This window comes from Lygodium microphyllum, chromosome 5 (genome assembly GCF_053477565.2).
Source record: "Lygodium microphyllum isolate KBCC chromosome 5, Lygodium_microphyllum_v1.1.10, whole genome shotgun sequence".
Lineage (NCBI taxonomy): Eukaryota > Viridiplantae > Streptophyta > Polypodiopsida > Schizaeales > Lygodiaceae > Lygodium > Lygodium microphyllum.
Genome location: NC_141139.1, coordinates 49,084,291 through 49,096,572, shown reverse-complemented (window position 1 = coordinate 49,096,572; position 12,282 = coordinate 49,084,291). Strand labels below are relative to the sequence as shown.

At 39.8% G+C, this 12,282-nt stretch overlaps 1 protein-coding gene across 1 annotated transcript; it reads left to right on the top strand.

The window, feature by feature from the left end:
- Nucleotides 1–5,794: 5,794 nt before the first annotated feature.
- LOC148035803 (putative F-box protein At4g22030) lies at nucleotides 5,795–7,379 on the top strand. Its single transcript, XM_087679009.1, has one exon. The coding sequence runs from the start codon at nucleotides 5,986–5,988 to the stop codon at nucleotides 7,132–7,134; it is 1,149 nt and encodes a 382-aa protein (XP_087535135.1). The 5' UTR covers nucleotides 5,795–5,985; the 3' UTR covers nucleotides 7,135–7,379.
- Nucleotides 7,380–12,282: the final 4,903 nt, after the last annotated feature.

Sequence of the window (12,282 nt, the reverse complement as noted above, 5' to 3'; positions counted from 1 at the left end):
TGCTACAATGTCTTGGTTTAGAAGAAATAGGCAAAGCCCATCAAAGTGAAGAAAATAAGACTAGCAAATATGGAATAAGAAGAGTGGGATGAATTGGATGAGCTTGCACACACTCTACCATAGAGCTCTCAATGTCAGACAACTTGTCCTTTAACATTGAGAAGCTAAATTCTGCATATGAAATGTGGCAAAGACTTGAAGAATCATATGCTCAAAAAAGTGTAGCCACCAGCAAAGTTTATTGGCTGAAAAAGTTGATGGACCTTCACATGAAGGAGGACACAACCATGTCTATACAGTTGAATGAGTTCAACTCAATTTTTAGTCAGTAGATTGCATAATAATTCATGAAACAAGTCTTATAATGCATTGCATACTAGGGGTAGATTTAAAAAAAAGAGCAATTCTAAAAATAAAGCACGCAGCAAGTCTCGTAGCAAAAATGTGGAGTGTCATGAGTGTGGCAAAAAAGGGCACTACAAACGGGACTGTTTTCGATTGAAGAAAGAGAAAGGAAAAAGAAAAAACACTAAAGACAAAAAGGTTGAGAAAAAGGACAACTAACATGTAAGGAAAAGCAGTGTGAAGATAGAGAAGGTAAGTGTAGTGACTCATGAGAATGACAGTGATGGTGATGTATTCCTGTAATATTTCCGCCCAAAAATAGCATAGGACTTGATCACCTCATGCCTGTGTATAAGCGGTGCAAAGTCATTCCCCGTATTGACTATGACAGTGGCTAAACGGTTAACCCGCGCGCGTGATAAAAAAATCCCCATTCACATTGTGAAATTGAAGTCGAGGTTGAAGACCGTAAAAGCTGCGGGGAAACACCCTTTTTGAAGGGGCAAAATGGATAGTGGTTTAAAAAAAATTAGGCAATTTTTTTTAATTATCCCTTCCCCCCAGCCGATGCATGGCTGGAGGAGAGGGAGTGTGAGAAGAAGTAAGAGAGGTGGAGTGTGGTGTATGAGGGGAGGGAGGCATGCACCAGCCACGTGGTGGCCACCATCTCCCCCCCTTAGGTTATATGAACCCCCCCTGTGGACAAAGGGAAGGGAGGATAGAGGAGAGTGGGAGGTTGCCGTGCTGAGGGGAGGATCAGATGAAAAGGAGAACGCTGCCGTGCTGTGGGAGAAGGCCGCCGCCTGCTATGAGACCACCAGACCGCCGCCCATCCCCACCATCGTCATCAAAGTCCCTCCCCCTGTCTTTGACGCCTTCTCCTTCCCAATCATTGGCCCTCCCACGACGTCTCTCCTGATCTTCAGAAGCTCCTTAGAAGCTTCTTTAAGAATCTTCTAAGGATAAGCCCATAAGCCTTGTTCCTACGTACCCTTCCCGGTTTTGAAAACCGGGCTTGTAAACCTCAAATTCCTACGTAAGAGAATAGGCAATCGACCTACAGGCAGCCTCGGAGAGTGGGAATAAAGGCTAGGGGAAATCCGTGGAGTCTGTATTTCACTACGTCCACAATGGCTCCAAAGTCCAAGTTGCAAGGCGCCCGCGTGGAAGTCTCGAACCCAAACTTGCACGAGGACATCACCGCAAGTCCTCATAACCAGGTTCTTGGAGTAAATTCCGCGTTGGGCATGTTTAAAAATTCATAGGGAAGCTATGAATATAAATTGCTTATTCATCATGCGAGCATAGTCGCATGTTCTAAGGCATGTACCTTAGTTAAAGAAGAGCTTGATAAGAAGAGGGCAACTATCATACCACCTTTGGGGATAGGAAATGTGAAATTTGTAAGGGCTCTAAAAGTGATACTTTGTATTCTCTGTATGTATCTAGCATGCATTACCATGTAATCACCAGTAGCCAAGTGTTTCTTTGTGGCATAGCCAGTTGGGACACGTGAGCCAAACTAGAATGAAAGTGCTTTCTCGTTTGGATTATTTGATGCATTTGAGATATGCTTATTTTAAACAATGTGATCATTATATTTATGATAAGCATGCTCAAACGTCACATTAAAAATCTCGTTCTCTAAAGTCTTCACCCTTAGATTTGATACATTCAGATGTATGTTAGATGCTAGGATTATCTCTAGGGGAATCTAAGTATTTCATTACTTTTGTTGATGATGCCGCACACAAAGTATGGATTTATCCAATCCATCGTAAACACAAGGTCTTGATAGATTTAAAAATTTCATGGCACTTACTAAAAATTAGACCGGCAAGACATTAAAGTGTCTTGACTCTAACAATGGTGGGGAATATGTGTCCAAAGTCTTTTAGGACTTTTGTGATAGATAAATAATTAATAAAAGGGAGCTTGGCACCTCTCACAATCCACCCCAAAAGGGTGTTGCAGAGCATATGACTAGGATCATTCAAGACAAGGTCTGTATAATGCTGTCAAATGCTACTTTACCTCATGCATTTTGGGCACAGGCTGTTATGATAGCCATACACTCAATTAATTGGTCAACAAATAGGCCTTTGGAGGGGGAAGACCCTCAAGAAGTGTGGTTGGGTAAGCCACCTTTGTATGCTCACTTGAGAGTGTTTGTCTACAAGGCATTTGTGCACATTCACAAAGGAAGAATAAACTTAAGCTTAAGTCCTGTGAATGTATTTTCGTAAGATATGGTGATGAGGAAGAAATGGAGTATAGGTTATGGGATCTGGAAAAAAGAAAATTGTACGTAGCAATGATGTCATCTTCTTGAAAGATTACATGCACAAATAGCCTAAAAAGACAGAGGAAGTCAGAAGGGCTGTATTTTGAGAAAATGTACTAATAGGACAACAAAGAATGCCTACAAGACATCATCAAATACTTGCTATAAATGGCCGTGAAAATGTGGAGAGTGATGCTAAAAATGATCAATAAGATATTTCCCATGATGTACCACAATTTCAACAAGAACAGATGCCTCTGGAGTAACCAGAACCGGTTGTACAGCATGCTGAACCTACAGAATAAGTTATTAATGCAGATTTGCATGCCAAATAGCCACTAAATCTTAATCATTGGGACTGTAGGTCAACCAAAATGCAAAGACAACTAGACAGGTTTGTTCTTGGTGTCAATTTTGTGGGTGATTATGTCATGTTGACAAATTTTGGTGAGCTATCATGCTTCAAGGAAGTAATGGACAAAAAAGACAGCAAGATATGGCATAAGGCTATGCTATCAAAGATGGAATCTCTCATGAAAAATGCCACTTAAGATTTGGTGCATTTGGCTAAAGGGTAGAAATTTCTAGCAAATGGAAATGAAAGTCACTTTTGGTTCTTTGCCAAGGTATAAAGCATGATTGGTTGCTAAAGGATACAAGCAAGAGCGTGGAATTGATTTTGATGAAATTTTTTCTCCTGTAGTCAAAATGACTACTTTGCAAACCATTATGGGCTTGGTTGTATCTAGAGATATGGAACTCAAACAGATGGATGTAAAAACAACTTTCTTACATATGGTAATATCATATTAGAGAATTTGGGGATCTCTTAAATTCCACTTTCAAATACGGAGTAAATATTTGACCATGTGGCTAAATCTTTACCCCATGTCTGAGACTGGAACTTGAGAGGATTACATGCATAATATCTAGAAAAAATTTCACATTCATGTAAGGGGATACTATTTGATAATGTAATTAAGACAATAAGCATTTGTGCTTAGTGCAAAAGCATTTTTTCAATGAATTTGACTATTCCTCGTATGCGACGTTGCATGAACCTAGCACCGAGAAACCCTCGTGCTACTAGGTTCTTAATCTTTAATTATCAACCAACCTAAATGGTATGCATAAAAACCAGCAAGCTTTTCATCATTTCATTCAGCATTTAACCACCTTTCATACACTCTACTCCCTCACCCGTTTAGGTTGTGCATCGTGCATAGGTTTAGGGTTCATTTTCATGTTTTTATTGTATAAAAAGCAATAAAAACTCACTAAAACATAAAGGTAGGGCTGAACTGAGGCTAAACCTCATACTTCAGACCCCCCATACATCCACAAACATGACCAAATATTAATCATATTGAGAATTTCCAAACTCAATGAAAATTCCCAAATTCCCTAATATGTGGCTGGGTGATCTACATGAGGAAATCTATATGTAGCAGTCTGAGGGTTTTGTTGCAAAAAGAAAAGAGCACATGGTATGTAAACTCAACAAGAGTTTGTATGGGCTAAAACATGCACCACTAGAATGGTATCACAAATTTCATGCATTTATGCAATCTCGGGCATTCCATAAATCTTAAATTTATCATTGCTTATACACCAAGAAGGTAGTAGATGCTAGGCTTATTATACAAGCATTTAAGCATTGATTGGCTAAGTTTGGACATGAAAAAGTTCCTAATGTAGTTTATAGCCTCATTGCAAGCCTAAAAAAGGATTAGCAAAATCTCAATGTAACACCTCTCCCATCAAGCCAATCACAAATAAGACCCACCAATGTTTAGAAGATTTCATTCTATGTCCTAAAGCCTTATGTCACCTAATAAAATATTCAATTACTCCCAAGAAGACCAATTTAAGAATTTTGACACAAGTTGATAATTTTGGCGCTATTTACATTTCTCAAATAGCATGGAACTTGAAGATTAATATCATAATGATAAGACTTGTTTTCTACAAAGAAAAAAGGTTTCCAAATGGGCTTGGCATTTGTAAAGGTTGCATCTTGGGCTCAAGAGATTGCACTTATTAGCATGTATTCTTAGGATTTAGCTCTTCTTGTCCCCTCTCTCTATCTATCTATTGCTCTTCTAGTCAACCCAAAAGAGTCTACATTTTAGTCATAAGGTGGAGGACCATTTCTTCAATTTATGTCCACACGATGGGTTAATGCACAATTGCACCTTCAATAAGAACTAGGATGGTGTGAGGCCTACTATGCTATAAGAATTTGATGCACTTGCACCATGTTGAGCGAGAAAATTAAATTCTAACTTATTTTCAGTCACATGCACATCAAGATAGTTTGCTACATTTGGATGGACCTTGGGACACTGAGGTAGAGGAAGATGGTGAGTTTGAGAGTCGGGGAAGGTCTCCAACGGTTGTTAGTTTAGGGTTTCCTTAATATGAAGACGGATGTACGTATAAGGGGTTGTTGCTTTCATTGATTGAGAGGTGAGAAGTGTGCTTAAAGAATTAATTTCTATAGCAAACATATTCAAAATTTGGTTTTTACATGGACAAATTACCTTTTATTACGCAGCTCAATAGGGCAATGTTTGAATCAATGAGTCCCAATATTCACGAAAAACCGCCCTTTAGAGTATTTTATCAAGGCTAAAATGAGGGTTTTCATTGGTCCTTTTATGACTATATCAAAAGTGCCATATCGCAAGAAGATGACTGGGAATTGGCTCAGGCAATGGTTGACCTGGGGCGTTCGGTCCAGCGGCAGAAGTCTATAGTCTGGAAGGATATTCAATGCGCATAAGCCTATATCATGTGGCAAGTTTGGAACAGTCAAATTCTGCTAGCGATTACCAGGTCGACGAAATGGTGGTACAAAAGTGCGTGCAGGGAAGGGGTGGTGCAGATCCCAGAATCCATCTCTTCTTCCCCGACCTAATCATAGCGGTTGCTGTGGCTCCGTGACCACTAGCTAAAATTCCGGCTCATACTACATCCATCATTAGCTCAAGGCATTGTACCTGCACGATCTATCTAGCTGCAGGTGCTTTGTGCCCGTGCTGCCTGGTAATAATCGACTCATCTGCTTCTTCCTTACGTCAACGTCCGTGGCGGCTATGCCCTGCACCTTGGTAGTAAGTCGCAGCGCTGCAGGCTGAGCCACCAATACACTGCCATATTCCAGTGGTAATGACCTTCGGCGTACAACAACCAGGATCAGAGTGAACGCTTCTGTTGATGCAGCTGATCACAGCCATGAAAATACGATCCGCGGCAGCCATTTCAGCCTGCAGGACGAGCTGGAGGAGCCATACCAATGCGCGGCCGTCACCTCGGATCGACATGGACCAGCTACGCCCAGTGATTATGTGCGGATGATGTGGCCCACAGAGAATGGAGGGAGGTTCAAGGGGAGGCGAATAGACGTAGAAGACGGCGATGATGATGATCATCAATATCGGCTGGAGATGCTGGAGGCGGAGCTGCGCCTGCTGGTGAGTGTGGCAGAGGAGCGGGCGGAGATGCACGCCATCCTGGCGCAGCAGAGGGACGGCTGGAACAAGCTCTTCCAGACGACGCTTACCGCCGCCTCCCTCACGGCCGCCGTTCTGGCTGCCCTGAATGGCGCGGCTCACACGAGCCACCTCAGCGTCAGCCTCCCGGCGCTACTTCTCAATGCTGGCAGCGGCCTCATGATGGCGGTGATCAATCACTTCCAGCCGTCGCAGCTGGCGGAGGAGCAGCGCGCCGCTACACGCCTCTTCCGCAAGCTCGCCGGAGACCTCCGCTATGCGCTCCACGTATCCCCTAACCTCCGGCAGGAGGGGCGGTCGCTCCTGCGGGAGTCGCAGGCCAGGCTTTACGCCCTGGATCGGGCCTTCCCCATGCCCCTCACCCCAGGCGGCCTGGAAAAGTTCCCGGCCCAGGTCCGTCCACCTCTTCTCAGACCTGCAGTACAGACCACTGCTCAACGTCCAGCTGCCACTGCGGAAACTGATCTATTGCACCAGAACGACAACGTCAATATTAACGGATGGAGCCCCGCCGTCATCCGTGACCTGACCCAGGCCGGCGCCCTCCTGCGCCGCTCCGACATCTCCACCTACACCTCCTGGGCGCAGAACCTGGTAAAGGTCAACAAGTGCCTCGCCGTCGCCGGCCCTGCGCTCGCCTTCCTCGCTGTCGCATGCAATGCCGTTAGCAGCGTCGGCAGCCTTCCAGGCCATCACGCTATCTTCGGCCTGGCCGCGGCCCTTTGCAGCGTTCTGGCCACGTTTGCCGGTAGCTTCTCGCATGACATGCAGCTCGGAATGGTGATGGAGATGTACCGCAATTCCGCAGGCCACTACGCGGAGATAGAGGCGTCCATAGCCCAGGCCCTCAGCACGCCCCCGGAGCACCGAGAGGACGGCCGGCTCTTCCGCCAGCGGGTGGCATACCAGTTGGGTCGCCCCGCTGCACCAGCAGCAGAGAACGAACCACTCGTACCTGCGGAATCCAGGAGCGCCGGCACGCTCTTCTAGCAAGCCTTGAGTTCGGCCTTGCTAGCCATACAGAACGCGAGATCAGCTTCGTCTATTCATCTAGATTTGATGTCAACCCTCCACTTGTCAATAGAAAACAACGAAGCCTTTCCACCGCCTTCGAAAATTCATGCATATAGAATTTTCAATATGCAAATTTAACAGCAGGACATACTCCCACTCGGGTTGTACCCAGTGGTTTGAGTATTGTTATGCATGAGTTCAAACCTTTGTTTTGTTTGTTATGCATGAGTTCAAACCTTTGTTTTGTTTGTCCAACAGCACAAATCATTTCTCATCTAATCGAGCACCTAATAAAATAAACAGAATTTTCTGTGTTTCATTACCCCCCCCACCCCAGGCCTTCGTTTTTCAAGTCTATGATACCATTCCACAATCCACCCTATTATTCACGAAAGAGTAGGAAGTGACTCCATAAGGCTCTAAGCACAGAACAAGATATGAAAATATGAACAAGGCTATTCCACTTCGAGTTTGCATGAAGGACGTAAATGTCTAGATAATATCTTCTTTCTAATGAGTTCCACTAGCTACCATGACTTTTTATACTTATGGACATGAGAACTTGCCAAATAGCCTCTAACTTCTTGAACCATGAGTAATAAAGGCTTATACATTCCCTAAGAGGTATCATTAGGAGAATTCACAACTCATTTTGGGGCTTTGTAAAGAATTCTCATTTTCTCTATTCTTCTCATCTTCTAAATTAGAAAGATGAAAAATAAGTTTTGTTTGATGACTTCTATACAAAATCAATGAAATATGCGCATGGATTATGAGAAAGGATTCATAAGGAGACTAATGGAATCGTAGTGTAATGAATAGAGAGACTAGCCACTTTTTCACTAAACATCTCATTTTTTGAGCATCTAAACCAAGAGCTAAAAAGATCCTACTATTTGATCGTGCAAATTTTTCTACTTGCAATAATCAAACTAACTTTCTTATTAATTTGTTGAAATGCCCTGCTTAGTAAATAACCAGAACATGGCTATTTTGCATGCCGATGGTGATTTTTATTATTTTATTTCTAAAATAGCTACTATATAATATCTATGTAATATGCTTATCTAATGAATCTTGATGGCACCTACTTTTGGTAGCCCATCAAGAGGTAATCAAGGTAGTTATTACGATCCAAAACTCCCTTGGAATACCCAAATTTTCGTGACCTCGAATTGCTTGACCCTATCGCATAGAAAAAGCTTGACCTCAATGCCACAAGGATTGACCTGAAATGGGACCTGCATTCATATTACGTTCTACTGTTAGCATTTTCTAGTATCAAATTTTGAGGTGAGTGCATTCCTATCAAAGCTACAACTAAAGTGAAGTATTGCTACACTAGGCTCAAAGAAAGTGAGGCAGAGCGATATGCACTAACCCCTCTCTCAATAAGGTATAGTCTCAACTCTGCCCCCCTAAAATGGTATTCATTGTGATCTAGGATGACATACTAGGACAATCAGCATTTGTCCCTTCCTAGCTTGTCCTAATCTATTGTTCAAGTTCTAATGGAAGCCTCTTGGCTAACTGAGACCATTTTTCTATATGAAATATCTATTAGGGATCCAAGCATCCACTTTTCTCAATGAGAATTATTAGTTTTCTAATTATTTTGCCACAATTTAGTTCCATATATAAAACTAGCTTCTTTGATTAGTCTATTAAATATTGTTCCTTCACATAAATTAAGCACATATATGAATATAGGGGAAAACGATTCTATTGGAAAAAGAAAACATGTCACACCCTAGGAATTTAAGTCATAATACCTTTGGCTCTTGAACATCTCCTAGCATATGACAAGTCCCTATGGAGAGACCTCTCTCATCCAATGCTAGGGCTAGCAATCTAGAGCTCCAACTCCTTTGGTGAAAGGCTAGCACAACTAACCTTGAGGAAGGTCTACTGTGCACATCCAAGAATTAAATTGTTGTGCACAAATTATTTATTATTTGTCTAAGAGGAGTCAATCTCTTTTTAACTAGTTCGTTTTCACATGTAGCTAGGATATACACTTACCCATTATCTCAAATTATCTTAATTTCCTTTACTTTTTCTCTTTTGTACATAAAGGTTTTCTTTTAAGAGTGTGGAAGCTAATTATATTGATTATTGTTAATGTTATTTATCTATTTTTTATTATTTTATCAATATTAGTTTTTAAATTACAAAGCAAATGCTTGGATTTGAGTTGGCATGATGGGGACATTGGTCATATGCACTATCTCTCGTTTAGCCCAAATGTTCCTTCATTTTGGAACCATCTTGCTAGTACATAAATTCCCCTGGCACATCTTTTGTATTGCTCCTCATTAGTCTTTGTTGGACTTGCACTCCCTTGAATTGAGACTCATCGAGGGTAGAATGTCATGTAGCATTCACCTTAGTTTTAGTCTTAAATCATGTGGACTAGTACTTAGGTATAAAAGTGGAGATATGACATGGTGTGGATCTTTTTACCATTAATCAATTTCAAGATCATCCTCTTGAAGGTCTCCAACATAAATGGAAGTGATTATCCATGTCCACCAAAATGAGGTGGATATCATGTAATTCATCATTGTAAGCATCATATTCATTTGCAGATATGGCTTCCTTGTGTCATTGTCTGCTAGAATACAATAATCATGGCATGCTATGGATATACATCTTCTTATGAATCTTGAAATACTGTTAATTTCTTGTATTAGAATTGTGCAACATTATATTAATATGAGAGAAACCAAGATGTCATTTTCAAGCTTTGTTTGGTTCCAAGCATAGAAGATCAGTTGCAGTAGTTGAAGATTTGGTCATTGTCTTCTTATTTTCTTTAATTGTGGCTAGATATGCTCTAGCATAGAAAACGCTGGCTATCTTCAAGATTTCGGCCAAGATCTATAGGAAAATGGTGGTGTTCCTTGTCATAAAATTTTGAATCACTTTGAAGGCTATTGGACAAAAGAGAAGCTTATTAGAGATAGAGACAACTAGAAACACTTCTATTTTTTGAAGAAATGTTCCTTCTTTCCCTTTGTAAGCTTCCTTCTAAGATCTCATAGTGGATTTTCTCATTTTTCTCTTCTCTAGAGCTCTTGTAGCATTATTTTCTTCTTCATCTTGGCTCTACATGTCATATGGAGTATGGACATGACCACATAGGTAGCTCTTTCTCTCCACATGGCCTACAAGAACCTAGTGAAAATTGCACTATCTGCTACCTATAAGTAACCGCATCATGATTTCTTATGAGACAATAATTTTATGGCTAGAGTGATCCTATGCTTCAGCCTAGCTAAGGGATTCATCTTTGGCCAACATTGAAGCTTTATCTTTGTATATTGGAGTCCATCTTCATTTCAAACCCTAGATATGGTGCTAGGTGGATAACCCTATTTGAATGGCATAGCTCACACAAGGCACCTCAATGCAATCCTCTTGGTGCTACTTCCCAATGGCCTAATGATGGTGATGATCAACCACTTCCAATCATCACAGTTGGCAGAGGAGCAACACGCCGCCACCCGTCTCTTCCACAAGCTAGTCAAGAACCTTTGCTACGTGCTCCACATGTGCATGAGCTACCAAGAGGGACAATCACTGCTGTGGAAGTTGCATGCCAGGCTATATACCTTGGATAGGGCCTTTCCCATGCCCCTCACCCTAGGCATCCTCCAAAAGTTCCCATCCATCCACCTTTTCTCAAACACAAGGAACTCTAAAGAATTTGCTATATAGTAAAAAAAAAAGAGAAGTATATTAGATAGATTAAAGCATATCTAGCAAAAGTCTCAACTAGTAAAAAATGGATGTCTTGCTAGATATGTACATAGTAAAATCTTTACTAGATAGCAAAATCGATCTAGAAAATTTATAATATAGCTATTGGATTGAGTAGCAAAATTGCAAAGATTTCTAGTTATCAATTCCGTACAATTTACCACTTCTTTAAATAACTATATAATAATTTAATAACATAATTTTAGTATTTAGTAAAAAATCTAAATAGATTTTACTACATACACAAACTAACAAAACAACCCTTTTTTAATTGATTTTAACTAGATATAACTCTATCTATCTAGTAAACTCCTCTTTTCAAGTTCATGGAAATGATTAATCACCATATGCAAATGAGCCTAGTTTAAATGTAGCAATACAATCAATTGTATAAGGCATGAATATTAAAGAATCAATAAAGAAAAATGATGCAAACAAGTTTACACATCATAAATTAAAGTTTTCATAAGAGATTCTAACATAAATGTTTCACTCCAATAGGAGTACATCATCAAAACTAGTGCATTGTTTGCACTTCTTGTAACAACAAAATTTTTGGTATAAAGAAGCTAGTCTACAATAAGCTTTTTAATTACAAAAGGATTTTTCTCTCTATAATCTCCTTCAAAGGTGGCATCTATCTTTATGATGTTAAAAGATAATTTTAATTATAAATATACATCATAAATACTTTAAATGTAAAAAAGCTTCATAAGTATGGTCTCTTGATCTTCATTATCATATGTTTCCACCTACATAAGTTGAAGAAACACAAAGGATAAGAAATACAATCCAATATTATCACTTATAATCTATAATTTATAAATGTTTTGATATAAGGATAAAATTATACTACATAACCATTATGTATAAATAGGAAACAATTTTAAAATGCTATCCATTCAATTAGTAGTTATAATTCTTACTTATAAAGTGAATACAATAGTAAATATTTATAACATATCGAAGTAATCATAAGCTGAGATGATTGAGCTCTTTTGTGTTGTGATAGACAATGAGATCTTCTAGAATGTTAGATAGAACTAAGACCTTACATTATGATCAACACATATATTGATATAAATTCTAATCTCAATCAAAAGAAAAATACTTTTTCACAAAAGCATGCACATTTATCTTTTTTTAGTTTTGTTCTCATGACTTATCTTTCTACTTTCAATGTTGGATTGCATTTCTTCAATCATCTTCAAAATATCATCAATGTTTAATATAAATACACTTCATGTAAAAATCTTACAAAGATAAAAACTAATATTCAACTTAGAAATGTAAAACTACCTTGCATGTACAATTACTTTTTCTTGCAGCAACAATCTCTACATTCTCATTTTGCAAATCCTT